Here is a 27,916-nt window from a genome sequence, read left to right as displayed (position 1 = left end):
GTGGGTCAAAAACTGTGGCCAGATAATCAGAACAAATACACAAACATGGCTCAAACATGCACAGCACAACAAATACAGTCCGGCACAAATTGTATCATGTGTTCAGAAAGCAGATACTGTATATAAAAAAGACATCGTAGTCGGCAGGATTTGAACCTGCGCGGGGAGACCCCAATGGATTTCTAGTCCATCGCCTTAACCACTCGGCCACGACTACGACTGGTGATAACAGCAAAACATGAGCCTGGATTAGTTGTACGTATTAAAAATGCAGAACCACGTACTTCTTGATATCAACGTGTTGTTTGAATCACGATGCTGGAGAAAAAAAACTTTGATTCAATTTATTCATAAACAACCTCGGAGGTGTAATGTTTCGAGAGTCTTCTCTGAGTCTGGGATGTCAGCAGTTTGAACTCTTAAGCCACATCAAACATTTGTTAAATGGTAAATGCTGCTTCCTTTCTTGATTGAATGGTAAATTCTGCCGGGCTGAACCGTTTGTGTTTTGTATCCCACTGATTGGTCGGATCTGGATCCGGACATGAACCAAAATCAAATCGCCTTGTTCTTCTCACTGAACCAACTCATCCACAGAGTTCAGTCACAATTACTCCACATATTTTTGAGATATCGTGCCATAGATCATCTTTTTTGCCGTGTCTTTCAATGGTGAAGAATCAATGAAAAAAATTCTCGGATCCAGATTTGGATCCGGATCTTCACGAATATCTAAAAATTTCGTCCTTGTCACGTATACAACCTCTCCACCAAATTTCACCCGAATCCATCCACAACTTTTTGAAATATACTGTTCAGAAACGAACACATAATGCAGACAATAAATCCAGACAATAAATTTGACTTTAAAAATTATTATTGGTGGTCGAATTCAGTGACAGGACATGCAAATCCTCTTCAACTTTCAAGACAATGGGATGAAAATTGAGGATTTTAGAAATTCCAATGAAGTTGCTGATCTTTGGCCTTTGTTGACTTTTTGGTCAATGATGACCTCAAAATAATTCATGGTCGAATTCAGTGACGTGATGTGCAAATGATCTTCAAATGTTAAGTCAATCGGATGACAATTGGGGATTTTGGAAATTCCACTGAAGTTGTTTCCCTTTGGCCTGTGTTGACTTTTTGGTCAATGTTGACTTTTAAAAAATCATTATTGGTGGTCGAATTCAGTGCCGTGATCCTCAAATCCTCTTCAAATTTCAAGACAATCGGATGAAAAGTGAGGATTTAGAAATTCCACTGGAGTTGTTGACCTTTGGACATTGTTGACGTTTTGATCAATGTTGACAATAAAAAATAGTTGGTGGATGAAATCAGTGACAGGAAATGGAAATGCTCTTCAAATTTCAAAACAATCAGATGAAAATTGAGGATTTAGAAATTCCACTGAAGTTGTTGACCTTTGGACTTTGTTGACATTTTGGTCGATGATGACCTCAAAATAATTTATGGTCGAATTCAGTGCCGTGATGTGCAAATGATCTTCAAATGTTAAGTCAATCGGATGACAATTGAGGATTTTGGAAATTCCACTGAAGTTGTTTACGTTTGGCCTGTGTTGACTTTTTGGTCAATGATGACCTCAAAATAATTCATGGTCGAATTCAGTGCCGTGATGTGCAAATGATCTTCAAATGTTAAGTCAATCGGATGACAATTGAGGATTTTGGAAATTCCACTGAAGTTGTTTACCTTTAGCCTGTGTTGACTTTTTGGTCAATGTTGACTTTTAAAAAATCATTATTGGTGGTCGAATTCAGTGCCGTGATCCTCAAATCCTCTTCAAATTTCAAGACAATCGGATGAAAATTGAGGATTTAGAAATTCCACTGAAGTTGTTTACCTTTGGACTTTGTTGACTTTTTGGTCAATGATGACCTCCAAATAATTCATGGTCGAATTCAGTGCCGTGATGTGCAAATGCTCTTCAAATTTCAAGTCAATCGGATGACAATTAAGGATTTTCGAAATTTGACAAAGCTGTTGATTATTTTGACCTTTTGACCTCAAAATCAAAAGGGATCTTCCTCATGACAAACCTCAGAACAGATCAGAGAGCAAAACACCCTGGGGGAGAAAACAGTCTTCATCGCAAATTTCAGACCTGTGGGTCAAAACTGTGGCCAGAAAATCAGAACAAATACACAAACTTGGCTCAAACATGCACAGCACAATAAATACAGTCCGGCACAAACTGCATCATTTGTTCAGAAAGCAGACACTGTATATGAAAAAGACATCGTAGTCGGCAGGATTTGAACCTGTGCGGGGAGACCCCAATGGATTTCTAGTCCATCACCTTAACCACTCGGCCACAACTACAACTGGTGACAACTGCATAACATGAGCCTGGATCAGTTGTACGTATTAAAAATGCAGAACCGCGTACTTCTTGATATCAACGTGTTGTTCGAATCACGATGCTGGAGAAAAAAAACTTTGAATTCAATTTATTCATAAACAACCTCCAAGGTGTAATGTTTAGAGAGTCTTCTCTGAGTCTGGGATGACAGCAGTTTGAACTCTTAAGCCACATCAAACATTTGTTAAATGGTAAATTCTGCTTCCTTTCTTGTAGACTAGTCAAATTTCTGGGAAACGTGAATTCATGAGGCATTTTTGAGTAAAAGCAAGCAAACCACTTTTTCTGGGGTAGTTTTTCGTGCTGAATACGAATCTGTTGTTTGCCAAGCCCAAAAATGCGTAATTAGGTCACTAATCAAGGTCAAAGGTCAATGAGTGCAAAATTCAAAATTTTTGAAAAAATGTTTTATTTTACATCACCTATCTGTACATTTCAATTATTTTACAGTATTTTGTCTGGTAAGGTTACTACAGCTTTTCACAATTATGAAAGTAAAGGGAATTGTGAAGGGAAAAAATCAGATTTTTGTGAATATATCCGTAATGAAGCAACTTTTCGTTTTTTGACATACTGTTTTAATTCACTTGAACTGTTGCCTTAAATACCATCAGTGAAGTGGTTTACCTGAGTCCTATATAATAGCAAGATTGTTTTCTACACTAAATGTCAATATTTGACTAATTAGCCACTTAATTAAGGCTAACGGTCACAAGGCGCAAAGTGCACTTACATGGCACAAGGCGCAAAATGCACTTCATGGCAAACATGTTTGGAGTGCAGGCAGTTGATCATTATCACATGTATTCTTAATTAATCCTGAATCAATTGCAGTCTGTCAGACTGATTGGCTGGAAGGAGGAGCCATCCAGGGGAATGCCAATTAGCTTAACTGTGTAAGCTCTGACCCCCCCCCCCTACTTTGGCCTGTTTCGACATGGTGTTTCACTGGCATTGCACTTGCAGGCCTCAGTGCAGAACTGTTTCCCCCACTTCCGACAAGAGCAACTATCAGAACTGCAACCTTTCTTGCAACCACACTGAGTAAGTTCTCGGCATCCCTTTGGAATTGACGGTAAAGTTGTAAGAACCGGTGACAACTTGTCATCAACTGGGGCTAGTATGATTGGCATATAGCCAATGGTAGTTTTGGGTGGTTCCTCCTTAGTGCTGTGCAACTGGTTGAACGTGGTCCAGGAATATCTTTCGCTTTCTCCTTGGCGAGATGCTAAGAATGCCATGTCCCGATGTTCACTGTCTTGAAGAGCACTGCCAGTATCTTTCTCCCTAAGAAACCATCCTGTTTCAACCTCACCAAACTCGGGAATGAGGGTATCCTTGTTGATGTATACCTCATGGATCTTTTCAACTGCTGTTGGTATATCCAACGTTGACGTATTGGATGGTTTGATGTCTCCAAGACCGCTTTCAGCAGATGGCCCCCTCTGCCAGGCAGCTAACTGAGTAGCGTGAAATGTATTTTTGCCATCTAGGGTAGAGTCATTGATGTCAATATTGTTTCCCAGAAAAATGCACAAATCGTCCCGAAACCAGGTTGCTGGTAACAACTGCCCCAGTTTCTTGATCAAGCGCTTTCAGAGTGTTTTCAGCCATGGCAGTGTCATACCTAAGAACCCGGTTATAGCTGATTATGTGCCCAGCATTATGGAATAGCTCAACTAATTTCTTTGATCGAGTTGACTGGTGCAGCGTCATACCCATTCCAACGTGTTTAGGCGGTGCCTTCTTGTCTCCACATACACCATAGACCATGTCTTGTCCAATGCTAAGGACCCTTGTCTTCTTCACCCAACCAGTTTCAGACATCTCACTTTCGTCAAACTCAGCATCGACACTACTTTGGCCTCCAAGCAAGATATTCACAAACATGAGTACAGATGGTGGTACACTTGCCAACTCTGCTTTTTCGCTTACATCGCAACCTTCGAATGCAGGATGTGACATGATATCACTGCGGAGTTGCAGAGCAACGTGCACTAAAGACAGAAAATGATCATCCTGTTGTCTAAATATGGGAATATAGTCTGCACTGTTCTGACCGCACACCATTTCTGAAAGAGGTATGTGACTGAAATGTCGTGGAAGAAGCAAAGTTTGTTTCTCTGAAGGCGCCAAATTTCTTAGCACAAGAAATTCATAAATGTCCCCAATGCAATTCGACAAAGTTTCTTTAAAAGTCCCCAGTCTACTAAGATACGATGTAGGAATTGTGCCGTCGCACTCACTGGCTAACTCTTTGTACCTCTCGAACACTGCAGATAGTTCAAATACGTGCCCTTTCTCAGCAGAGTGATGCAGCTCTTGACACAACCATGATATCGCCATGTCTGCTGATTTGCTTTCAGTTTCCGCCCTTTTGACATCCCTAAAGAATTTACTAAGACAGTTAACATGGTAACATGCCTCAGCTGAGATTAAATCATTCTCATTTGCAGTACGGACTAAGATGTTATGTACAAATTTAGCTTTTTCCGTAATTTCATTACTCATTTTGAAGGTTGTGACACGACTTGTCTTCTGCTTCTTGTCAAAGTTCTGGCAGAACATACACAATGTCCAGTTCATCTTAGTAGTACTACTGCGTAAAAACGGACATGCTTCAGCCGAAACACTCTTTCTTTCAGGATCTTTTTCGTTTTTCGATTGTTCCTTGGCTAGCTTAGCATTTATTTTCCCCTTGTGTGTGTATGCAGAGTAACATAGCTTATGCCATTTAAGTTTGGGGAGACTTTCTGGAGGCTCTGCAAAGAGAGTCGAAAGCCTGTCCACGGCTGATCGAAATTCATAGTGTCTAAGTTTGCATCGGAGCTCGGTCGCCTCTCTGATGGCAGCAATACCCTGGTTTGTCTGGTTGAAAATCGTATCTTTGACCTGGCTAGTTCCCTGACAAATGATACAAAGTTCAAACGACACATCCTCACGCTGTCGCTTGAGGCTGGCAATAGGTTCCATGGTTGGCCTGAGGGGAGAAACAGAAACCAAACTAAGCACCAGGCACGCATGTTCTGACCATGAAAACTACAACGTTGTATGATATACTGCAACAGCCCTTAAATGATCGAATAAGCGCAGGCAGTGTTGGCCCGGGTTTTAATCTAATTCTCAAAGACACAAAGTAAAGCTTCTTCAAGACAAAACATCTAACCGATATCACTAATTCATTAGTGGTAGATGCATTAGGCACTCATCGTCAATGCCCATGCCCTGCCTGTCTTTTTGCTACTGTTAGGTAAATGTACATGTATGTAGGCCTGCCCATGATGTGAGATGTCAAGCATACATTACACATTTGTATGTACATGTATCTCACCAAAGAAGAATGCATTCCTTTACTTTCATTTGATTTTATATTTCATTTTTTAACAATCTTAAAAAGACCCTTACCTGTACTCCTGAAATGTTTAATGCCTGATGCCTAGGGTACGAACTAGATGGCTTATGCTAGGCTATTAGATTCATTCTTCATCATTAAGGGTCTATTGAAGAACACCCTGCTCTGTCTGAATGGAAATGATTTGACAAACATGGCAAATGCATTGGGGTCAGAAAGATGAAGCCACTTTCACTGTTGAGTGAAAGGGATGGTTTCAAGTGCAAGTAACTGTTACGTCATTGCAAGACTTTCGCACTCATTGACCTTTGACCTATGTTGTTTACCGGTGACATTTAGATTCTGTCTTTATAAAATCTATCTCTAGACCATCAATAGGAGCATAAAAACTCTGCCCCATTGTGCATTTAGAGGTTAAACTGCAAGCAAATTACGCAAAAACTAATTGTCGCCCCTTACAGAGATAAAGGCAAATGAGCATAGATGTGTCCTCACGTTTTCCTTTAAAAATAAGATTTTGAAAAGCTTTAGCAACCTTACTAGACAAAATATTGTAAAATAATTGAAATGTACAGATAGGGGATGTAAAATAAAGCATTTTTTCAAAAATTTTGAATTTTGCACTCATTGACCTTTGACCTTGATTAGTGACCTAATTACGCATTTTTGGGCTTGGCAAACAACAGATTCATATTCAGCATGAAAAACTACCCCAGAAAAAGTGGTTTGCTTGCTTTTACTCAAAAATGCCTCAATCATTCTATAAAGGCACATTTTCAGATTTTTTGACTAGGCTATTGATTGAATGGTAAATTCTGCCGGGCTGAACCGTTTGTGTTTTGTATCCCACTGATTGGTCGGATCTGGATCCGGACATGAACCAAAATCAAATCGCCTTGTTCTTCTCACTGAACCAACTCATCCACAGAGTTCGTCACAATTCCTCCACATATTTTTGAGATATCGTGCCATCGATCGTCTTTTTTGCCCTGTCTTTCAATGGTGAAGAACCAATGAAAAAAATTATCGGATCCACATTTGGAGCCGGATCTTCACGAATATCTAAAAATTTCGTCCTTGTCACGGACACAAACTCTCCACCAAATTTCATCTGAAGCCATCCACAACCTTTTGAAATATACTGTTCAGAAACAAACACATAATGCAGACAATAGATCCAGACAATAAATTTGACTTTAAAAATTATTATTGGTGGTCGAATTGAGTGACAGGACATGCAAATCCTCTTCAACTTTCAAGACAATGGGATGAAAATTGAGGATTTTAGAAATTCCACTGAAGTTGCTGATCTTTGGCCTTTGTTGACTTTTTGATCAATGATGACCTCAAAATAATTCATGGTCGAATTCAGTGACGTGATGTGCAAATGATCTTCAAATGTTAAGTCAATCGGATGACAATTGAGGATTTTGGAAATTCCACTGAAGTTGTTTACCTTTAGCCTGTGTTGCCTTTTTGGTCAATGTTAACTTAAAAAAAAAATCATTATGGGTGGTCGAATTCAGTACCATGATCCTCAAAGCCTCTTCAAATTTCAAGACAATCGGATGAAAAGTGAGGATTTAGAAATTCCACTGAAGTTGTTGACCTTTGGACATTGTTGACGTTTTGATCAATGTTGACAATAAAAATAGTTGGTGGATGAAATCAGTGACAGGAAATGGAAATGCTCTTCAAATTTCAAAACAATCGGATGAAAATTGAGGATTTAGAAATTCCACTGAAGTTGCTGACCTTTGGCCTTTCTTGACTTTTTGATCAATGATGACCTCAAAATAATTCATGGTCGAATTCAGTGACGTGATGTGCAAATGATCTTCAAATGTTAAGTCAATCGGATGACAATTGAGGATTTTGGAAATTCCACTGAAGTTGCTGACCTTTGGCCGTTGTTGACTTTTTGATCAATGATGACGTCACAAAACTAATTGGTGGTCGAATTCAGTGCCGTGATGTGCAAATGATCTTCAAATGTTAAGTCAATCGGATGAAAAGTGAGGATTTAGAAATTCCACTGAAGTTGTTGACTTTGGACATTGCTGACGTTTTGATCAATGTTGACCACTAAAAATAATTGGTGGTCGAATTCAGTGCCATGATCCTCAAAGCCTCTTCAAATTTCAAGACAATCGGATGAAAAGTGAGGATTTAGAAATTCCACTGAAGTTGTTGACCTTTGGACATTGTTGACGTTTTGATCAATGTTGACAATAAAAATAGTTGGTGGATGAAATCAGTGACAGGAAATGGAAATGCTCTTCAAATTTCAAAACAATCGGATGAAAATTGAGGATTTAGAAATTCCACTGAAGTTGCTGACCTTTGGCCTTTCTTGACTTTTTGATCAATGATGACCTCAAAATAATTCATGGTCGAATTCAGTGACGTGATGTGCAAATGATCTTCAAATGTTAAGTCAATCGGATGACAATTGAGGATTTTGGAAATTCCACTGAAGTTGCTGACCTTTGGCCGTTGTTGACTTTTTGATCAATGATGACGTCACAAAACTAATTGGTGGTCGAATTCAGTGCCGTGATGTGCAAATGATCTTCAAATGTTAAGTCAATCGGATGAAAAGTGAGGATTTAGAAATTCCACTGAAGTTGTTGACTTTGGACATTGCTGACGTTTTGATCAATGTTGACCACTAAAAATAATTGGTGGTCGAATTCAGTGACGTGATCCGCAAATGCTCTTCAAATGTCAAGTCAATCGGATGAAAAGTGAGGATTTAGAAATTCCACTGGAGTTGTTGACCTTTGGACATTGCTGACGTTTTGATCAACGATGACCTCAAAATAATTCATGGTCGAATTCAGTGACGTGATGTGCAAATGATCTTCAAATGTTAAGTCAATCGGATGACAATTGAGGATTTTGGAAATTCCACTGAAGTTGTTTACCTTTAGCCTGTGTTGACTTTTTGGTCAATGTTAACTTCAAAAAAAAATCATTATTGGTGGTCGAATTCAGTGCCGTGATCCTCAAATCCTCTTCAAATTTCAAGACAATCGGATGAAAAGTGAGGATTTAGAAATTCCACTGAAGTTGTTGACCTTTGGACATTGCTGACGTTTTGATCAATGTTGACAATAAAAATAGTTGGTGGATGAAATCAGTGACAGGACATGGAAATGCTCTTCAAATTTCAAAACAATCGGATGAAAATTGAGGATTTAGAAATTCCACTGAAGTTGTTGACCTTTGGACTTTGCTGACGTTTTGATCAATGATGACCTCTAAAAATAATTGGTGGTCGAATTCAGTGATGTGATCCGCAAATGCTCTTCAAATGTCAAGTCAATTGGATGACAATTAAGGATTTTCGAAATTTGACAACGCTGTTGATTATTTTGACCTTTTGACCTCAAAATCAAAAGGGATCTTCCTCATGACAAACCTCAGAACAGAACAGAGAGCAAAACCACCCTGGGGGAGAAAACAGTCTACATGGCAATGAGACCTGTGGGTCAAAAACTGTGGCCAGAAAATCAGAACAAATACACAAACTTGGCTCAAACATGCACAGCACAATAAATACAGTCCGGCACAAACTGCATCATGTGTTCAGAAAGCAGATACTGTATATAAAAAAGACATCGTAGTCGGCAGGATTTGAACCTGCGCGGGGAGACCCCAATGGATTTCTAGTCCATCGCCTTAACCACTCGGCCACGACTACAACTGGTGATAACTGCATAACATGAGACTGGATTAGTTGTACGTATTAAAAATGCAGAACCGCGTACTTCTTGATATCAACGTGTTGTTCGAATCACGATGCTGGAGAAAAAAACTTTGATTCAATTTATTCATAAACAACCTCGGACGTGTAATGTTTCGAGAGTCTTCTCTGAGTCTGGGATGTCAGCAGTTTGAACTCTTAAGCCACATCAAACGTTTGTTAAATGGTAAATTCTGCTTCCTTTCTTGATTGAATGGTAAATTCTGCCGGGCTGAAACCGTTTGTGTTTTGTATCCCACTGATTGGTCGGATCTGGATCCGGACATGAACCAAAATCAAATCGCCTTGTTCTTGTCACTGAACCAACTCATCCACAGAGTTCAGTCACAATTCCTCCACATATTTTTGAGATATCGTGCCATAGATCGTGTTTTTTGCCCTGTCTTTCAATGGTGAAGAATCAATGAAAAAAATTCTCGGATCCAAATTTGGATCTGGATCTTCACGAATATCTCAAAATTTCGTCCTTGTCATGGATACAACCTCTCCACCAAATTTCATCCGAATCCATCCACAACTTTTTGAAATATACTGTTTAGAAACGAACACATAATGCAGACAATAAATCCAGACAATAAATTTGACTTTAAAAATTATTATTTGTGGTCGAATTCAGTGACAGGCCATGCAAATCCTCTTCAACTTTCAAGAGAATGGGATGAAAACTGAGGATTTTACAAATTCCACTGAAGTTGTTTACCTTTGGCCTTTGTTGACTTTTTGGTCAATGTTGACTTTAAAAAAATCATTATTGGTGGTCGAATTCAGTGCCGTGATCCTCAAATCCTCTTCAAATTTCAAGACAATGGGAAGAAAATTGAGGATTTTAGAAATTCCACTGAAGTTGCTGATCTTTGGCCTTTGTTGACATTTTGGTCAATGATGACCTCAAAATAATTTATGGTCGAATTCAGTGCCGTGATGTGCAAATGATCTTCAAATGTTAAGTCAATCGGATGACAATTGAAGATTTTGGAAATTCAACTGAAGTTGTTTACGTTTGGCCTGTGTTGACTTTTTGGTCAATGATGACCTCAAAATAATTCATGGTCGAATTCAGTGCCGTGATGTGCCAATGATCTTCAAATGTTAAGTCAATCGGATGACAATTGAGGATTTTGGAAATTCAACTGAAGTTGTTTACGTTTGGCCTGTGTTGACTTTTTGGTCAATGATGACCTCAAAATAATTTATGGTCGAATTCAGTGCCATGATGTGCCAATGATCTTCAAATGTTAAGTCAATCGGGTGACAATTGAAGATTTAGAAATTTCACTGAAGTTGTTTAACTTTGGCCTGTGTTGACTTTTTTGTCAATGATGACCTAAAAAAATAATTGGTGGTCGAATTCAGCGACAGGAAATGGAAATGCTCTTCAAATTTCAAAACAATCGGATGAAAATTGAGGATTTAGAACTTCCACTGAAGTTGCTGACCTTTGGCCTTTGTTGACTTTTTGATCAATGATGACCTCAAAATAATTCATGGTCGAATTCAGTGACGTGATGTGCAAATGATCTTCAAATGTTAAGTCAATCGGATGACAATTGAGGATTTTGGAAATTCCACTGAAGTTGCTGACCTTTGGCCGTTGTTGACTTTTTGATCAATGATGACGTCACAAAACTAATTGGTGGTCGAATTCAGTGCCGTGAACCTCAAATCCTCTTCAAATGTTAAGTCAATCGGATGAAAAGTGAGGATTTAGAAATTCCACTGAAGTTGTTGACTTTGGACATTGTTGACGTTTTGATCAATGTTGACAATTAAAAAAAAATAGTTGGTGGATGAAATCAGTGACAGGAAATGGATATGCTCTTCAAATTTCAAAACAATCAGATGGAAATTGAGGATTTAGAAATTCCACTGAAGTTGTTTAACTTTGGACTTTGTTGACTTTTTGATCAATGATGACCTCAAAAAATAATTGGTGGTCGAATTCATTGACGTGACTGCAAATGCTCTTCAAATTTCAAGTCAATCGGATGACAATTAAGGATTTTCGAAATTTGACAAAGCTGTTGATTATTTTGACCTTTTGACCTCAAAATCAAAAGGGATCTTCCTCATGACAAACCTCAGAACAGAACAGAGAGCAAAACCGAACTCTCTTATCTGTCTCCCTCTTCCAAATCCTGGTGGCGTCTGGTCAAATCCGTTTCTGGTGTTTGTTCCCCCTCCATCCCCTCCCTTACCTCAAACGGCTACACAGCTGACTCCGCACGTGAAAAAGCTGAATGCCTCAACTCTGTGTTTGCCTCTAAATCTTGTGTCCCAAACCCATCCCTCTCTGTACCCACCATACCCAGTCGTACCCTGCTGCTCCTGGACTCCGTGTCCTTTCCTCCTGACAAGGTGGAAAAGTTTCTGTCAACCCTCGACTCTGATTCTGCAACTGGACCCGACGGCATCAGCCCACGGGTCCTAAAATCCTGCTCTGCTGCTCTATCTCACCCTCTCGCTGTTCTCTTCACCCTCTCTTTTGCTCAAGGTCAACTGCCATCTGCTTGGAAATCAGCCAACATCACCGCTTTGCACAAAAAAGGTGCAAAAACAGATCCTAGCAACTACAGACCAATCAGCCTTCTCCCAATTATCAGCAAAGTCATGGAATCCATCATTGCTTCTGATATGAAATCTTTCCTCTTCTCCAATGGCTTGATCTCTGATCATCAATTTGGTTTCAGACCAGGTCACTCTACTCTGGACATGCTGCTTCTGCTGTCTCAACAATGGATGGAGGTCCTCAATGCCAAACAGGAAATTAGAGCTGTCTCCCTCGACATATCACGTGCCTTCGACACGGTCTGGCACCCCGCTCTGCTCACCAAACTCTCCTCCTTTGGTATCCATGGAAATCTCCACGCATGGCTGGCGGACTTCCTCTCTAGTCGTCGTCAACGTGTGGCCCTGAATGGGTTTCTCTCATCTCCTCTTCCTGTTCAGGCTGGAGTTCCCCAAGGCAGTGTTCTGGGCCCCGTGCTTTTTCTGGTCTTCATCAATGATCTCTCTGACTCTCTCGAAAATCCTCTCTATCTCTTTGCTGATGACTCCACTCTCTGCCGCTCCATTCCTCTTCCCTCAGATCGGCAGTCTGCTGCCTCCTCACTCTCTGAAGACCTGGACAAAATCACAGACTGGTCAAACAAGTGGAACATGTCTTTCAATCCTGACAAATCTCACACTCTTACTATGTCTCTCCGAAAAGATCGACTGGACAACCCTCCCATCTACTTTCTCAACAATCCTCTCCAAGAAGTTCTGTCGCTCAAGATTTTGGGTCTCACTATCTGCCATGATCTTTCTTGGGAAAACCACATTTCCAAGCTGGCCTCCAAAGCCAGTCGCCGACTGGGCATCCTCCGTCGTGCGAAGTCCTTCCTCGGCACACCTGAGCTCCTCACCACATACAAGGCTTTCATCCGCAGCTCAATGGAATACTGTTCTCCCCTATGGGCCGGTGCTCCTGCCTCACACCTAGCTCGGCTTCACGCTGTTGAAACCAAAGCTTTCAGAATTATTGGAATCTCCCGCGATGAAGCTATCTCTGAGGGCCTTTCACTCACTCACCGCAGGCAGGTAGGTGGTCTTTCTGTCTTCTACCGACTCCTCTCCGGCCTTGCACCCCCAGCTCTCTCTGTGCTCTGTCCCCCAAATATTCCTACAGGTCGCACAAGATCTGCCAGCAACCCTCTGATGGTTAAACTGCCGAAATCTCGGCTCTCCGCTCACCTTCACTCTTTCATTCCTCTTTTCTCCCGCCTCTGGAACAAACTCCCTCACTCCCTTCAATCCCACTCCTCCCTCCAGGTCTTTAAAACAGCTGTTCACCACCATCTCTTATCTTCCCCCATCCAAAACCTTGATCTTTTCTACCCCCGCTAATTCACCCCAGATCCACCTTGTTTGAAATTCCAACTTCTTTCCTGGAAGTCCTGGCAGTGTCCATATGTTTTATACCTCTCCCACTGCCCCCTTCCCACGCCCCCCCCCCCCCCAAAGCCCTCGCCCTCTCTCAGATCTCTCGATGTCTCCATGTCTCTCGGTCCCTGCTCTCAAATGTTGTGTTTGTGTCCTTCCCCCTCTCTCCCCATCTTGTCTACCGCTCCCTATGTTATATGTTTTATGTGTCGGTTTGTCTTTCTGTGTGATTAATGTTCGCTCTTTCACGAGCCTCGATCTTGTATACAAAAAAAAAAAAAAAAAAAAAAACCACCCTGGGGGAGAAAACAGTCTTCATCGCAAATTTGAGACCTGTGGGTCAAAAACTGCGGCCAGAAAATCAGAACAAATACACAAACTTGGCTCAAACATGCACAGCACAATAAATACAGTCCGGCACAAATTGTATCATGTGTTCAGAAAGCAGATACTGTATATAAAAAAGACATCGTAGTCGGCAGGATTCGAACCTGCGCGGGGAGACCCCAATGGATTTCTAGTCCATCGCCTTAACCACTCGGCCACGACTACAACTGATGACAACTGCATAACATGAGCCTGGATTAGTTGTACGTATTAAAAATGCAGAACCGCATACTTCTTGATATCAACGTGTTGTTCGAATCACGATGCTGGAGAAAAAAAACTTTGATTCAATTTATTCATAAACAACCTCGGAGGTGTAATGTTTCGAGAGTCTTCTCTGAGTCTGGGATGTCAGCAGTTTGAACTCTTAAGCCACATCAAACATTTGTTAAATGGTAAATTCTGCTTCCTTTCTTGATTGAATGGTAAATTCTGCCGGGCTGAACCGTTTGTGTTTTGTATCCCACTGATTGGTCGGATCTGGATCCGGACATGAACCAAAATCAAATCGCCTTGTTCTTCTCACTGAACCAACTCATCCACAGAGTTCAGTCACAATTCCTCCACATATTTTTGAGATATCGTGCTGTATATGGGTTTTTTTTGCCCTGTCTTTCAATGGTGAAGAACCAATGAAAAAAATTCTCGGATCCATATTTGGATCCGGATCTTCACAAATATCAAATAATTTCGTCCTTGTCAAGGACACAACCTCTCCACCAAATTTCATCCGAATCCGTCCATAACCTTTTGATATATACTGTTCAGGAGCAAACACATAATCAAGAAATAAGTCGCGCAGAGCAGGATACTTGCGAAATCCAGACAATAAATTTGACCTTAAAAATAGTTGGTGGATGAAATCAGTGACAGGACATGCAAATCCTCTTCAAATTTCAAAACAATAGGATGAAAATTGAGGATTTAGATATTCCATTGAAGTTGTTGACCTCACAACCTTAAAAAAAAATCGGGCCCTAATTGGGTCTACGAGCGGGGGTGGCGGGTGAGGGCGTGTTGCCATCCCCTAAAGTAGGTATTTGCTCTTTTTCAATGAAACTTGACCACAACCTTAATCACCCGTGATGTACCAAAGTTTGTTTCAGGCATTATTAAAATTGGGGGTCGAAGGAGGAATTCGGGGAGGTGTGGGGGATGGAGGCGAGGGTTGCCCCCCAAAATAGGTAGTTTTTAATTTTTTTGTTTAAAGTCTTATAATTATGTTAATATGATTCTACATGCTGCCCGGTCTTCTGGCAACCATTGAAATTAGTTTAAAATACCTCTAGTCCATGTAGTATACTGTTTATTCTTCCAGGTGAGCACCCAGGGGTATTGCTCCGATTTTTATTATTATTTTAATCAGGTGAATCAAGGCCACTACGGTATTTGTCTCGGCCTAGATATGTAAGCATTATAAGCCATACACAAGTAAATCTCCAAAAAATGGCAAAATACTATGTATGGCACTACGCCGCTATATTAGGTCGAAATAACTCTTAATTTGACCATATATATGTATATATATACTAGCAGAAGTACCCGGCATTGCCGGGTGGGGGAGGGGAGGGGAGGGGGGGAGAGGGGGGGAGGGGAGGGGAGGGGAGGGGGGGGAGAGGGGGGGGAGGAGAGAAGAGGGGGGGGGAGGAGAGAAGAGGGGGGGAGGAGAGAAGAGGGGGGGGGAGGGGAGAAGAGGGGGAGGGGGAGGGGGAGGGGGGGAGGGGAGGAGAGGGGGGGAGGGGGAGGAGAGGGTGGGAGGGGGAGGTGGGAGGGGAGGGGAGGGGGGAGGTGGGGGGAGGGGGATGGGGGAGGGAGATGGGGGAGGGGGGAGGGGGGAGGGGGATGGGGGAGGGGGGAGGGGGGAGGGGAGGGGGAGGGGGGAGGGGAGGGGGAGGGGGGGAGGGGAGGGGGGAGGGGAGGGGGAGGGGGAGGGGAGGGGGAGGGGGAGGGTGAGGGCGAGGGGGAGGGGGAGGGGGAGGGGGGGAAATGGAGGGGGAAAGGGAGGGGGAGGGGGAAAAGGGAGGGGGAGGGGCAAAGGGGAGGGGATAGGGTGGGGGGAGGGAGGGGGGAGGGGAGGACGGAGGGGGGAGGGGGAAGGGGAAGGGGAGGGCCAGTCAACAATGACGTTGCAGTTCTCATGGTCGGAGAGCAGCACAACAATCGCGACATCGTCCTGCATCTTCGCAACAGCACGAAGCGGATTTTGGAGACTCACCGATCCTGTGACGCCCTCCAGTACCGGCGTTGCCGGGCGGGGGAAGAGAGACCCGTACATTACACACATTACAACATTACACACACACAAACTGTGTTTTATGTTCAATGGTCTGGCGGCGGGGATGGAACACGTGATCGCTCTGAGCGAATCAGCGCGCTGCTCTGCCACCAGGTCAGATTCCGTGTATAATATTCCTCGCTGAAATGCGCTGAGGTAAATATGAATAAAAAATATGGATCTCGTCAAATATTTTTAGGTCGGCCATGTCCTTCCCAGGCTCAATGGCCATGTCTGTGCCAAATATCAAGTACGTGAGCCTCTCCGTTTCGGAGTCTATCGGTAACATTACACACACACAAACTGTTTTTTATATATATATACTGTATATATATATATATACATGTATATATATATATATATATATATATACAACACTTATGTTGTGAAAGAGTTGAGAGCATGAAAAAGCCATAAAATAAAAACTTTATTTTAAAAACCTGCTGATCTGTGAATCTTTTATGGTTTGTTCTCGTTGTTTGCTGCAAGAGTGTCAGGGGGTCGGGAGTCCCAATATGGCGGCCGCGTGGCTTCATCGCTAAACCCACTCATTTGCCGGTCGTGCCTGCAGTTATTTGATGAAGGTTGATGAAGGAAAAACATTTGGATACACCTCAAAGTTAATTAATTAAAGCCTGCTCACATTGTTGTTGTTTATATTGTGTTCCTCGATAACAAAGTGTTATTTTATAAGACACAAGGTGCCATAATTGTAAATTTTGCTGTTAATAGGTGACAAGTTGGCTTCGATTATCGAATATATATTTATTTTAAAAATTGGATTCGATTTGGTGGGAGAAAGCAGATAAGAGTTTCCCAGGTAAGGATAAATCTTTTGAGGCGGGTGAAGCGATACAAAATGGAGCCCTCTGTGAGTGAGTGCGGCTTTAAACAAGAGGTGAAGAGTGTGAGTGTCGATGAGCGAGGCGTGACGAGGGAGAGGGACCCAGCGATGGGAGACACGCAGGGAACCACTCCCAGGAGTGTGAAGGTCGCGCAAGGTAACATGATTCATTTCCTTTTAAAGTGCGAGTGGGATTAATGATTACCGAAGAAACGCTTCGCGCGCACGATGAGTCGATGAGCTACCTGTGCTCGCTCCCCTCGGGGTAACTAACGCTGATTCCATGTGGAGCCGGTGCTTGGTCGATGTGTGAAACACGTGCGAGTAATCTTTGAACGCGCCCGTGCTGCTTTATGCACCTCCTTTTGGGATCCGAGCTTAGTTAGAGATAGGGGAGGGGGAGCTCCGGTGTTATGATCTGGGGGAGGGGATGTTTGGGGAAAGAGAGGAGGATTTCGAATGTCCTTACCTGGGGGGGGGGGGGAGGTGAGTTAGGGCGATCTGAGGGGGGGGGGGGAGGGGTGTTTGTTTGGGGGGGAGTTAGGGCGATCTGAGGGGGGGGAGGGGTGTTTGTTTGGGGGGAGTTAGGGCGATCTGAGGGGGGGGGGAGGGGTGTTTGTTTGGGGGGAGTTAGGGCGATCTGAGGGGGGGGGGAGGGGTGTTTGTTTGGGGGGAGTTAGGGTGATCTGAGGTGGGGGGGAGGGATGTTTGTTTGGGGTAGGGGAGGGGGAGTTAGGGTGATCTGCGGTGGGGGGAAGGGGAGGTGTTTGTTTGGGGGGGGGGGGGGTTGTTAGGGTGATCTGAGGTGGAGGGGAGGAGGGGTGTTTTGGGGGGGGGGGGGGTGTTTGTTTGGGGGGGGGGGTGAGTTAGGGCGATCTGAGGGGGGGGAGGGGTGTTTGTTTGGGGGAGTTAGGGTGATCTGAGGTGGGGGGGGAGGGGTGTTTGTTTGGGGTAGGGGAGGGGGAGTTAGGGTGATCTGCGGTGGGGGGGAAGGGGAGGTGTTTGTTTGGGGGGGGGGGGGTGTTAGGGTGATCTGAGATGGAGGGGAGGAGGGGTGTTTTTGGGGGGGGGTGTTTGTTTGGGGGGGGGGTGAGTTAGGGCGATCTGAGGGGGGGGAGGGGTGTTTGTTTGGGGGGAGTTAGGGTGATCTGAGGTGGGGGGGAGGGGTGTTTGTTTGGGGTAGGGGAGGGGGAGTTAGGGTGATCTGCGGTGGGGGGAAGGGGAGGTGTTTGTTTGGGGGGGGGGGTGTTAGGGTGATCTGAGGTGGAGGGGAGGAGGGGTGTTTTTTTTGGGGGGGGGGGTGTTTGTTTGAGGGGGGGGGTGAGTTAGGGCGATCTGAGGGGGGGGAGGGGTGTTTGTTTGGGGGGAGTTAGGGTGATCTGAGGTGGGGGGGAGGGGTGTTTGGGGTAGGGGAGGGGGAGTTAGGGTGATATGAGGTGGGGGGGGAGGTGTGTTTGTTTGGGGTGGGGGAGGGGGAGTTAGGGTGATCTGAGGTGGGGGGAAGGGGAGGTGTTTGTTTGGGGGGGGGGTGTTAGGGTGATCTGAGGGGGGGGAGGGGTGTTTGTTTGGGGGGAGTTAGGGTGATCTGAGGTGGGGGGGAGGGGTGTTTGGGGTAGGGGAGGGGGAGTTAGGGTGATATGAGGTGGGGGGGGAGGTGTGTTTGTTTGGGGTGGGGGAGGGGGAGTTAGGGTGATCTGAGGTGGGGGGAAGGGGAGGTGTTTGTTTGGGGGGGGGGGTGTTAGGGTGATCTGAGGTGGGGGGGAGGGGTGCTTGTTTGGGGGGAGTTAGGGTGATCTGATGTGGGGGGGTGTTTGTTTGGGGTAGGGGAGGGGGAGTTAGGGTGATCTGAGGTGGGGATGGGGGGTGGGTGGGAGGAAGGGGTGTTTGGCAGAATCACCCTTTAGAATTATCCTTTGGAATTACCCCCTTAGAATTACCCTTTAGAATTACCCTTTAGAATTACCCTTTAGAATTACCCTTTAGAATTACCCTTTAGAATTACCCTTTAGAATTACCCTTTAGAATTACCCTTTAGAATTACCCTTTAGAATTACCCTTTAGAATTACCCCTTAGAATTACCCTTTGGAATTACCCTTTGGAATTACCCTTTAGAATTACCCTTTAGAATGACCCTTTAGAATCACCCTTTAGAATTACCCTTTAGAATTACCCTTTAGAATTACCCTTTAGAATTACCCTTTAGAATGACCCCTTTAGAATCACCCCTTTAGAATCACCCCTTTAGAATCACCCCTTTAGAATCACCCCTTTAGAATCACCCCTTTAGAATCACCCCTTTAGAATCGCCCCTTTAGAATCGCCCCTTTAAAATCACCCCTTTAGAATTGTTGCCGAAAACACTCCCTGACACTAACTGATGAATTTTTGATAGTTTGACGAAAATTTGTTTGGCCATCTCTGAGGAAAATGGTGACAGACAGATAAACCTTTTTTTTGTATACATAGTTGAGGTTCATAGAAGAGCTTGTCCACTGAACAATCAGGATGTACAGTCATGGCCAAAAATCTTGGCACCCTTGCACTTTTTAAAAATAATGCACCATTTCTTCCAGAAAATTGTTGAAATTTAAAAATTAAACATCAAAATTAAAATTTAAAAATGTGGATACATGTGTGTTTCTTGGGTGTGCAGTGGAGCCAAACAAAAAAGCTGAAAAATTACAAAACCGTAGGTTATTCCACACAGAAATCCTAAAATGGCCTCTTTGGCACCTTATATTATTATTATTGGCACCTTACATAAAATATTATTGGCACCTTTTAGAAATTCTTAGAAATAAATGGATTTCAAGCAGGTGATACTCCTTTGCTTTGTAATTGAACTCACCTGTGGTGAGTTGCAGGTGCCTGCAACATACAAAATCACTCATTCAACCAGTTTGAATCGAGAAAAGGAGTCATTCTGCTGTTTTGTGTCACTGTGTGTACCGCAATGAGCATGGAGAAAAGAAAGAAAACCAGAGAATTGTCTGAGGAGGTCAGACACAAGATTGTAGCTAAACGTGGACAATCTCAAGGCTACAAGTCCATCTCCAGAGACCTTGATGTTCCTGTATCCACCGTACGCAATGTTATCAGGAAGTGTAAGGCCCATGGCACTGTAGCCAACCTCCCTGGACTTGGCCGCAAGAGAAAACTTGATCAAAGATTGCAGCGAAGGATTGTTCAAATGGTGGAGAAAGCACCTCGATCAACTGCCAAACAGATTCAAGCGGACCATCAGACACAAGGTACGACAGTTTCAACTCACACCATCCGTTGCCAACTCAATGAAAGGGGGTTCTATGGTATGAGACCGAGGAGGACCCCATTGCTGAGAGTGAGACATAAGAAAGCCCGACTGGAGTTTGCCAAAACACACCTGAACAAGCTAAAATCCTTCTGGGAGAATGTCCTGTGAACAGATGAGACCAAATTAGAGCTTTTTGTAAAACACATCATCTCTATGTTTACAGAAAACAAAATGAAGCCTTCAAAGAAAAGAACACCGTCCCTACAGTCAAACATGGAGGAGGTTCAGTGATGTTTTGGGGTTGCTTTGCTGCCTCTGGCAATGGACAATGACCCCAAACACACTTCAAAAAGCACCCAGGAATGGTTCAAGACAAAACACTTGACTGTTCTGAAGGGGCCAGCAATGTGTCCAGATCGAAATCTCATTGAACACCTGTGGGGAGATCTGAAAACAGCAGTTGGGAGAAGGTACCCTTCACATCTGGGAGAACTGGAGCAGTTTGTACAAGAAGAGTGGCCAAACTGCCAGTAGAGAGGTGTAGGAAGCTCATTCATGGTTATAGGAAACGCTTGACTGCAGTTATTTTGTCCAAAGGCCGTGCCACCAAATATTAAGTCGAGGGTGTCAATTTTGTCAATGCCATTTATTTTTATTTTCTGATTTAAAAGGATATATTAAGTTCTGAATCACAAACAAAGGTTCTGTAATATTAACAGTGAAATAAAGAATTGTGGAGACCAAATACTTTTGTCAATTTCAACTTATTTTTAGAGAAAATTGTGAGTTATTTGAAAAAAAGGGCAACGGTGCCAATATTTTCTACCACGACTGTAACGGACAAAAACAGGATGAAAACACGCAAAAGGAACAGTAGAGAGATGGGGGAACACCAACAGCAAAGTTGAAGGCCAAGGAAGAGGGAGACTGACAATGGGTGTGGGGAGGAATGGTGGGCAGGGAAGGATGCAAGGGTGGAGAAGATGGATACCTACTCTCAGGAGGTAAAACTGGAAATTTGGAAGGAGGAGGGATTGGGGTGAGGTTAACGAGGGAAGAAAAGATCATGGTTTTGGATTGGGGATGATCTGAGGTGGTGGTGAACAGCCGTCTTGAACACATGGAGGGAAGAATGAGATCTTTTTGTAGTTTAGATTCAAAATTAAAATCACGACACTGCCTTTGGGATACCTTGTATTACTTGATATGCCTTTATTTTCATTCTTCCAACGCATGAGAATAAGCATACAATCAGACAGGATTGATTTAGCCTTAAAACATATTACAGAAACCACAGAAAAATGAAGTGTAATGTGCAAGTAAAAGTTGACACTGCTGCGTGCCTAGTTTGAGGTGTACAGAGCGTGTGGGTAGAAGAAAGACATCGATCGGCCGTGACAGAATGCAGAAATCTGAGAGGATTGGAAAAAGGAAAGTGAAAGAGAGAAATTGAGGGAGAGTATAGAGTTAGGAACCGCTTTTAGAGGCCATTTTTCCCCGCAGCGCAGGGGTTGGCCTTTTTTGGGCACAGTGGTCCCCTTTTTGAAGCAATGTTTTATGGCCGGATGCCCTTTCTGCCACCAAGGGAATTACCAGTGAACTGGTACTCAATTTGCCGACCTCGGAAGGATTACAGGCTGAGTCAATCCCCCTGGCGTTAATTCAGCGATCGACCGGTATTACGATCCCAGGATCCCAAGCTGGCACCCTAACGGCTAAGCCAACACCAGGCTTCAGAGTATAGAGTGAGGAAAGATAACAATTGAGTGAAAAAAGAGAAAGAGCTTGAGAAGATAGATCGATTGTGTGCTCTGCTTGAAGGCAGGCCTTTGGCTGCCGAAGCAGTTACTTGGCAAGCGTAATCCTGGATGGTTTGCCATTGCCTTGCCAGCAGTTATTCAGGGCAGGAATTTGTCCATGGCGTCAGCGATAGCTTGCCTAATCTTGGCAAATGACACTGTGGGATCTTTAACGTCCACCAGCTAATGCTGCTAGACTGGACACCCGGCTTAACGTCAATTCGAGGGATGACACAAACATTGATGAATCGTTCTGCCTGTGAAACACCGGGATGTAGCTGGGCCAAGATTCAAACTCGGGCTAAACTAATGTTAACTGCAACACTTTGACTAATTTGAATAAATAAATAAACAAACGTACGTTCGACACACATGTGACTTGTTTACTTGTAAGCAACTTTGCCAGGATGTTCTTTATATCATACTAAAATACACATTTTGGTGTCTGTCTGTGTGTCTGACCATGATGCATTTGGTCATTACTTATCTAATCTTAACCAAACTTGCCATGGGGATTGAGCGTCACATGACGGAGGTTGTCGTGACTTAATTCCCCCACTTTGGGTAAAATCCGTGGTGAGGTGTATAAATAGCTTATCATGGCACTTAATGGAGCACACATACTGGAAGTTAAAATTATTATAACTACAAACTATTCTGTCAATTCCATCCAATGTATGATTACTTGTTTAAACAGTCGCTACTGCTGTTTAACACTAGAATGAAAAACATTTGAAGGAAACCCGATGTTCTTGAGACATTATATACATTCTATGCTTATCACCTACCCCTTTCCCCCCTGGCTACTCCCATAGGGAACAGATGTTTCTCATGTTATAAATGATCTGTACATGTTTCGATGACGAGTTATGTCAGTTTGCGATTTATAGTAGTTATACCCAACTGCCAACTACAATATGATCATAGGACCACATACAAGTGCGCACACACGGGACTGCAACTTACCTGGCACAGAAATGACCCTGAAGTCGGTTTCCATCTTATGCAAACAATTTTATTTTCCCCAATTATTTTCCTTTCGGCATCTGCAGGGAATCTATACATTTTGAAACCTTTATCTGATCGATTGGTGCATTTAATGCACAGCATCCTGTCATTAAAAAAATAACCAGCAGGGACCTGTGGTACATCCAGACAATGTAAAATGTGATATGAAGTCCTCAACTTCAAATAAGGTGCATTTTCTGTCGATGACAATCCCCCGAATAGCGTTTTACCAGATTATGTAAAAATAAATAAATGAAATAAAACTCTTTCGATTCCTACCAACCAACTTTTTTTTGCCTCAAATTTGCCACGCATGTTTATTTACTTAATATGATAACAGAATTACATGTCCATGCACATGTGAAATACAGTTTGTTTATGAATCCTGTGTAACTCGGACGAAAACCAAATTTACAAACATCAACCCTCCATTTTTTGCTGGTGTTTTGCATAAGTACGAAAGTTTTATTTGGGCAGCATGTAGACCGTTGCCTCGATCGCTCCTGAACAAAACATGCATTACCTCATTTCCTCTGCATGGGTTGTAATCAAAACATAGCTATTTTTCCTCAAAGCATACCTTTATTTCATGATGAAAACGCATTGTTCATTCTTCAAATGTATACTGGAGGCATGAAGCTTAATTAAGGCCCTAGGCCTTATAAGTGGCGACCAAAATGGTGGTCCAATGATTTCATTTTTTGAGGTTCAATTGTGGGTGGAGTCAGGCCAGCTGTCCAACCAATGATCTGAAAGAGGGAAACAGAGGGAGAAATCCGGCTACTTTAATATATACATTACTAGCCGAAAGCACCCGGCGTTGCCCGGGTTCTTTTTGAATGAATTTACTACTATAATTCAGCTTTTACTCGCAGCCGTAGAAGATTGACGACTATAATTCAGCTCAGCTTTTAATTGCAAAATGGGCCCAGCCCGGCCAAAGCAGCCTCGACCAGCCTCAGCACCTAGCCTATAACCTTCCCGGGGCCCGTCCCGACATTCTTAGTTATTTTTGAATGAATTTACTACTATAATTTAGCTTTTACTCGCGGCCGTAGAAGATTGACTACAAGAATTCAGCTCAGCTTTTAATTGCGAAATGGGCCCAGCCCGGCCAAAGCAGCCTCGGCCGGCCTCAGCACCTAGCCTATAACCTTCCCGGGGCCCGTCCCGACATTTTTAGTTATTTTTGAATGAATTTACTACTATAATTCAGCTTTTACCCCGCGGCCGTAGAAGATTGACTACTATAATTCAGCTCAGCTTTTAATTGCAAAATGGGCCCAGCCCGGCAGAGGTGGGCCTTGACCGGCCTCGCCACCTAGCCTATAACCTTCCCGGGCCCGTCCAAACATTTTAAGTTAATTTTGAATGAATTTACTACTATAACTCAGCTTTTACCTGCAGCCGTAGAAGATTGACTACGATAATTCAGCTCAGCTTTTAATTGCGAAATGGGCCCAGCCCGGCCGAGGTGGGCCTCAACCGGCCTCGCCACCTAGCCTATAACCTTCCCGGGGGCCGTCCCGACGTTTTTTGTATTGGAGGTTTCCTCTTATCTTTCACCGTTCAGGAAATTAGCGCGTGCAAACAAACAAACAAACAAAAACTTTCTTTTATATATATATATATATATAGAAGATAGAAGATAGATGAGTTATCGTGTGTTCATTCAATGGGCTATCGGTGGATAGAAAATGGCGCCTATGAGCCATGTGGCCAGAAATTTTTGGGATGCGTCATGTGAGCAGCGACAGTATAGAAGGACTGTAGTTTTGGGTATTGCACTCTTGGGGACAGGATGAGGGCGGTTTTGGGTACTCGTCTCGTCTCGGGGAGGGAGGGGTGATGGTCATGTGTTTTTGGGGTACTCTTCCATAGGGAGCGGTTCACACCGCCACAGAGGGTTGCACATCCATGGTGGGACGTGGAATATGCCAACCATGGTGAAGTGCCTGCGGTAGGCCATGATACCCCAGGCAGGCTGGTATATTTCAATTGGCATCTCGTCAAATGATTGGGTGTCTATTCAAACTGGTGTTGCATTACTTCACCGTGTCCTTTACCCATGTTTGTTCTTAAGGTTCAACACAGTCTTTGAAAAACGTAGTTGCAGATTTGTGTAGGTTTGATGATCACATGACAAATCACGTGGCCACAAGCTTCTAAATTCTACATTGCTTTATTACCTCCGCCACCAAAGGTGGACGGAGGTTATGTATTCAACCCTGCTTGTCTTTCTTTGAGCAGGATATCTCAAAAGGTTACGGACGGATTCGGGCGAAATTTGGTGGGCAGCTATTGTACGTATTCTGCTTGTTGTTAATTTTTGGAAGTTGTGAATTTCAGTTGAACTTTAGCGCCACGTTGTAAGTCAAAATGAGTCACAAATAATCAGATGTACCTGTTCTTGTGAAAAGATGGTGTGGTGACGAATGATCTGACCAGGCAGTGGTTTTGATCGTCGCTGGCCAAGAGAAAATATCCACATTGACGGCCATTGTTGAAGCCGGCGTGCCTGCCCGACGACCCGTCGCCATTTTATCCTGTGGACTACGCCAGGGCATGACGTTGCTCCATCAGTATCGTTACACCATCGTGTTTTTGGCTTTGTCCGAATCCAGTGCATCTGCAGAAGAACTCGCGTTATGCTGGACATTGAGGTCTTTATTTTGGAGGGCGGGGGTGGGCAGGGTGTTTTCCCATACTTTAGATCATTCCTGCAGTTTTATACATGTTTGCTGATATTTGTGCGAGAGTTGATCTTTTTTTTTTGTACAGGAATAAAAGCAAGAAGAACGAAAGGACTCCATTAATTGCTGTTCTTAACACCGACTCGCCAGGTAAAGCCTCACGATTCGGCCCCTTTGGCCTTGTATGGCCAACATCAGCGATTATTCATATTGATCTGACTGGAGTAAAGCCTCACAATTTGGCCCCTTTGGCCTTGTATGGCCGACAGCAACGAGTCTTCATATTGATCTGACTGTCGTAAAGCCTCACGATTCGGCCCCTTTGGCCTTGTATGGCCGACAGCAGCGAGTCTTCATATTGATCTGACTGTCGTAAAGCCTCACAATTCCGGCCCCTTTGGCCTTGTATGGCCGACAGCAGCGAGTCTTCATATTGATCTGACTGAAGTAAAGCCTCACAATTCGGACATTTTGGCCTTGTAAGGCCGATAGCGAGTCTTGATCTTGATCTAACTGTAGTAAAGCCTCACATTTCGGCCCTTTTGGCCTTGTGAGGCCGATAGCGAGTCTTTATTTTGATCTGACTGTCGTAAAGCCTCACAATTCGGACATTTTGGCCTTGTAAGGCCGATAGCGAGTCTTGATCTTGATCTAACTGTAGTAAAGCCTCACATTTCGGCCCTTTTGGCCTTGTGAGGCCGATAGCGAGTCTTTATTTTGATCTGACTGAAGTAAAGCCTCACAATTCGGACATTTTGGCCTTGTAAGGCCGATAGCGAGTCTTGATCTTGATCTAACTGTAGTAAAGCCTCACATTTCGGCCCTTTTGGCCTTGTGAGGCCGATAGCGAGTCTTTATTTTGATCTGACTGTCGTAAAGCCTCACAATTCGGACATTTTGGCCTTGTAAGGCCGATAGCGAGTCTTGATCTTGATCTAACTGTAGTAAAGCCTCACATTTCGGCCCTTTTGGCCTTGTGAGGCCGATAGCGAGTCTTTATTTTGATCTGACTGAAGTAAAGCCTCACAATTCGGACATTTTGGCCTTGTAAGGCCGATAGCGAGTCTTTATTTTGATCTGACTGAAGTAAAGCCTCACATTTCGGCCCTTTTGGCCTTGTGAGGCCGACAGCAGCGAGTCTTGATCTTGATCTAACTGTAGTAAAGCCTCACATTTCGGCCCTTTTGGCCTTGTGAGGCCGATAGCGAGTCTTTATTTTGATCTGACTGAAGTAAAGCCTCACATTTCGGCCCTTTTGGCCTTGTAAGGCTGACAGTAGCGAGTCTTGATTTTAATCTGACCGTATCAACTTCACTGGCAATATGTTGAGTGAACCGATAGTACATTCGCCAAAAAGATATCAGGAGTATTTCCAAAGCAGATTGGCCTGTGCTACCAGAGCATAGTTGGCGTTGCTTTTTCTCCAAATGTATTTCGAGAATGAACTTTGATTTTCACAAGCTCAAAGAAAATGTTGCGTTGATGAAAATAAAAGATATGCCTTAATTTGACCCTTTTTTGCAGATGATTTGATCAAATTTGGCGTGAGCGACACAGTAACTTGGCCTTTGAGCACGCAGGCCATTCATGGAATTTGTGCTCAGTGGACCTCGATGTTGCTCTGGGACGAAACTGAGGAAAACTCCAAAATGCCAACTTTCACACCATCCGTATTGGCACAATGCCAACCAAGTTTGCCTCATTGCAATTCAGGGTGAAGGACACATCCATATATTACATACAACATCCATTTACAAAATTCTAAGAACAGTACCCCAAAGACACATTGTTTGCTCAATATAAGCTTGCAGGTATGCTTGTTATATGCCAAGAATTTCATTGATCTGACATTGGTTGTCGTTTGAGAGTATAATTCAGAAAGTCGCTACATGATACTGTTATGGATTTTGCTAAATTTGAGCATTGTGATGTCATCACGTTTTTATGCAAAGGTGCCAGTTCTGATGAAATTCACAAGCACATGGTGGCCGTGTATGGTAAAGGTAGGCCCTTTTATTCCACACACATTACCAAATGGGCAGCTGACTTTGAGTGTGGACGTGAGTTCCTTGAAGATGACCCCTGGATAGGACTGTTGCCCAAGTCAAGGCATTGTTGTTGGAGAATCGCTTTGTTGAAGTTTCCAAAATGTCTGCAGAACTTGCTACAGAACCCCGTATCCTCAGCACTTGTGATTGACAGCAATTGTTGGTATCATGTTGTGAGCT

At 43.4% G+C, this 27,916-nt stretch overlaps 1 protein-coding gene and 4 non-coding genes across 5 annotated transcripts in view; 1 reads left to right on the top strand and 4 right to left on the bottom strand.

Annotated features, from left to right (window-relative positions):
* Positions 1-135: 135 nt before the first annotated feature.
* TRNAS-AGA (transfer RNA serine (anticodon AGA)) lies at positions 136-217 on the bottom strand. Its single transcript has one exon. It is a non-coding gene; the product is annotated as a tRNA-Ser (tRNA).
* Positions 218-2,264: 2,047 nt separating this feature from the next.
* On the bottom strand, positions 2,265-2,346 carry TRNAS-AGA (transfer RNA serine (anticodon AGA)). Its single transcript has one exon. It is a non-coding gene; the product is annotated as a tRNA-Ser (tRNA).
* Positions 2,347-9,362: 7,016 nt separating this feature from the next.
* On the bottom strand, positions 9,363-9,444 carry TRNAS-AGA (transfer RNA serine (anticodon AGA)). Its single transcript has one exon. It is a non-coding gene; the product is annotated as a tRNA-Ser (tRNA).
* Positions 9,445-13,898: 4,454 nt separating this feature from the next.
* On the bottom strand, positions 13,899-13,980 carry TRNAS-AGA (transfer RNA serine (anticodon AGA)). The gene has a single exon. It is a non-coding gene; the product is annotated as a tRNA-Ser (tRNA).
* An 11,469-nt stretch (positions 13,981-25,449) lies between these two features.
* LOC137417558 (uncharacterized) overlaps positions 25,450-27,916 on the top strand; it is a 51,180-nt gene continuing 48,713 nt past the window's right edge. Inside the window, exons 1-3 of the mRNA XM_068103494.2 lie at positions 25,450-25,658; positions 25,777-25,838; positions 27,213-27,402. Coding sequence (XP_067959595.2) covers positions 25,561-25,658; positions 25,777-25,838; positions 27,213-27,402 — 350 coding nt within the window. The 5' untranslated portion in view covers positions 25,450-25,560. The remainder of the gene's footprint in view (positions 25,659-25,776; positions 25,839-27,212; positions 27,403-27,916) is intronic.

The sequence above is a fragment of the Myxine glutinosa genome, chromosome 4 (assembly GCF_964187855.1).
Source record: "Myxine glutinosa chromosome 4, kmMyxGlut1.1, whole genome shotgun sequence".
Taxonomy (NCBI): Eukaryota; Metazoa; Chordata; class Myxini; order Myxiniformes; family Myxinidae; genus Myxine; species Myxine glutinosa.
This window is presented reverse-complemented; position numbering and strand designations above follow the sequence as displayed.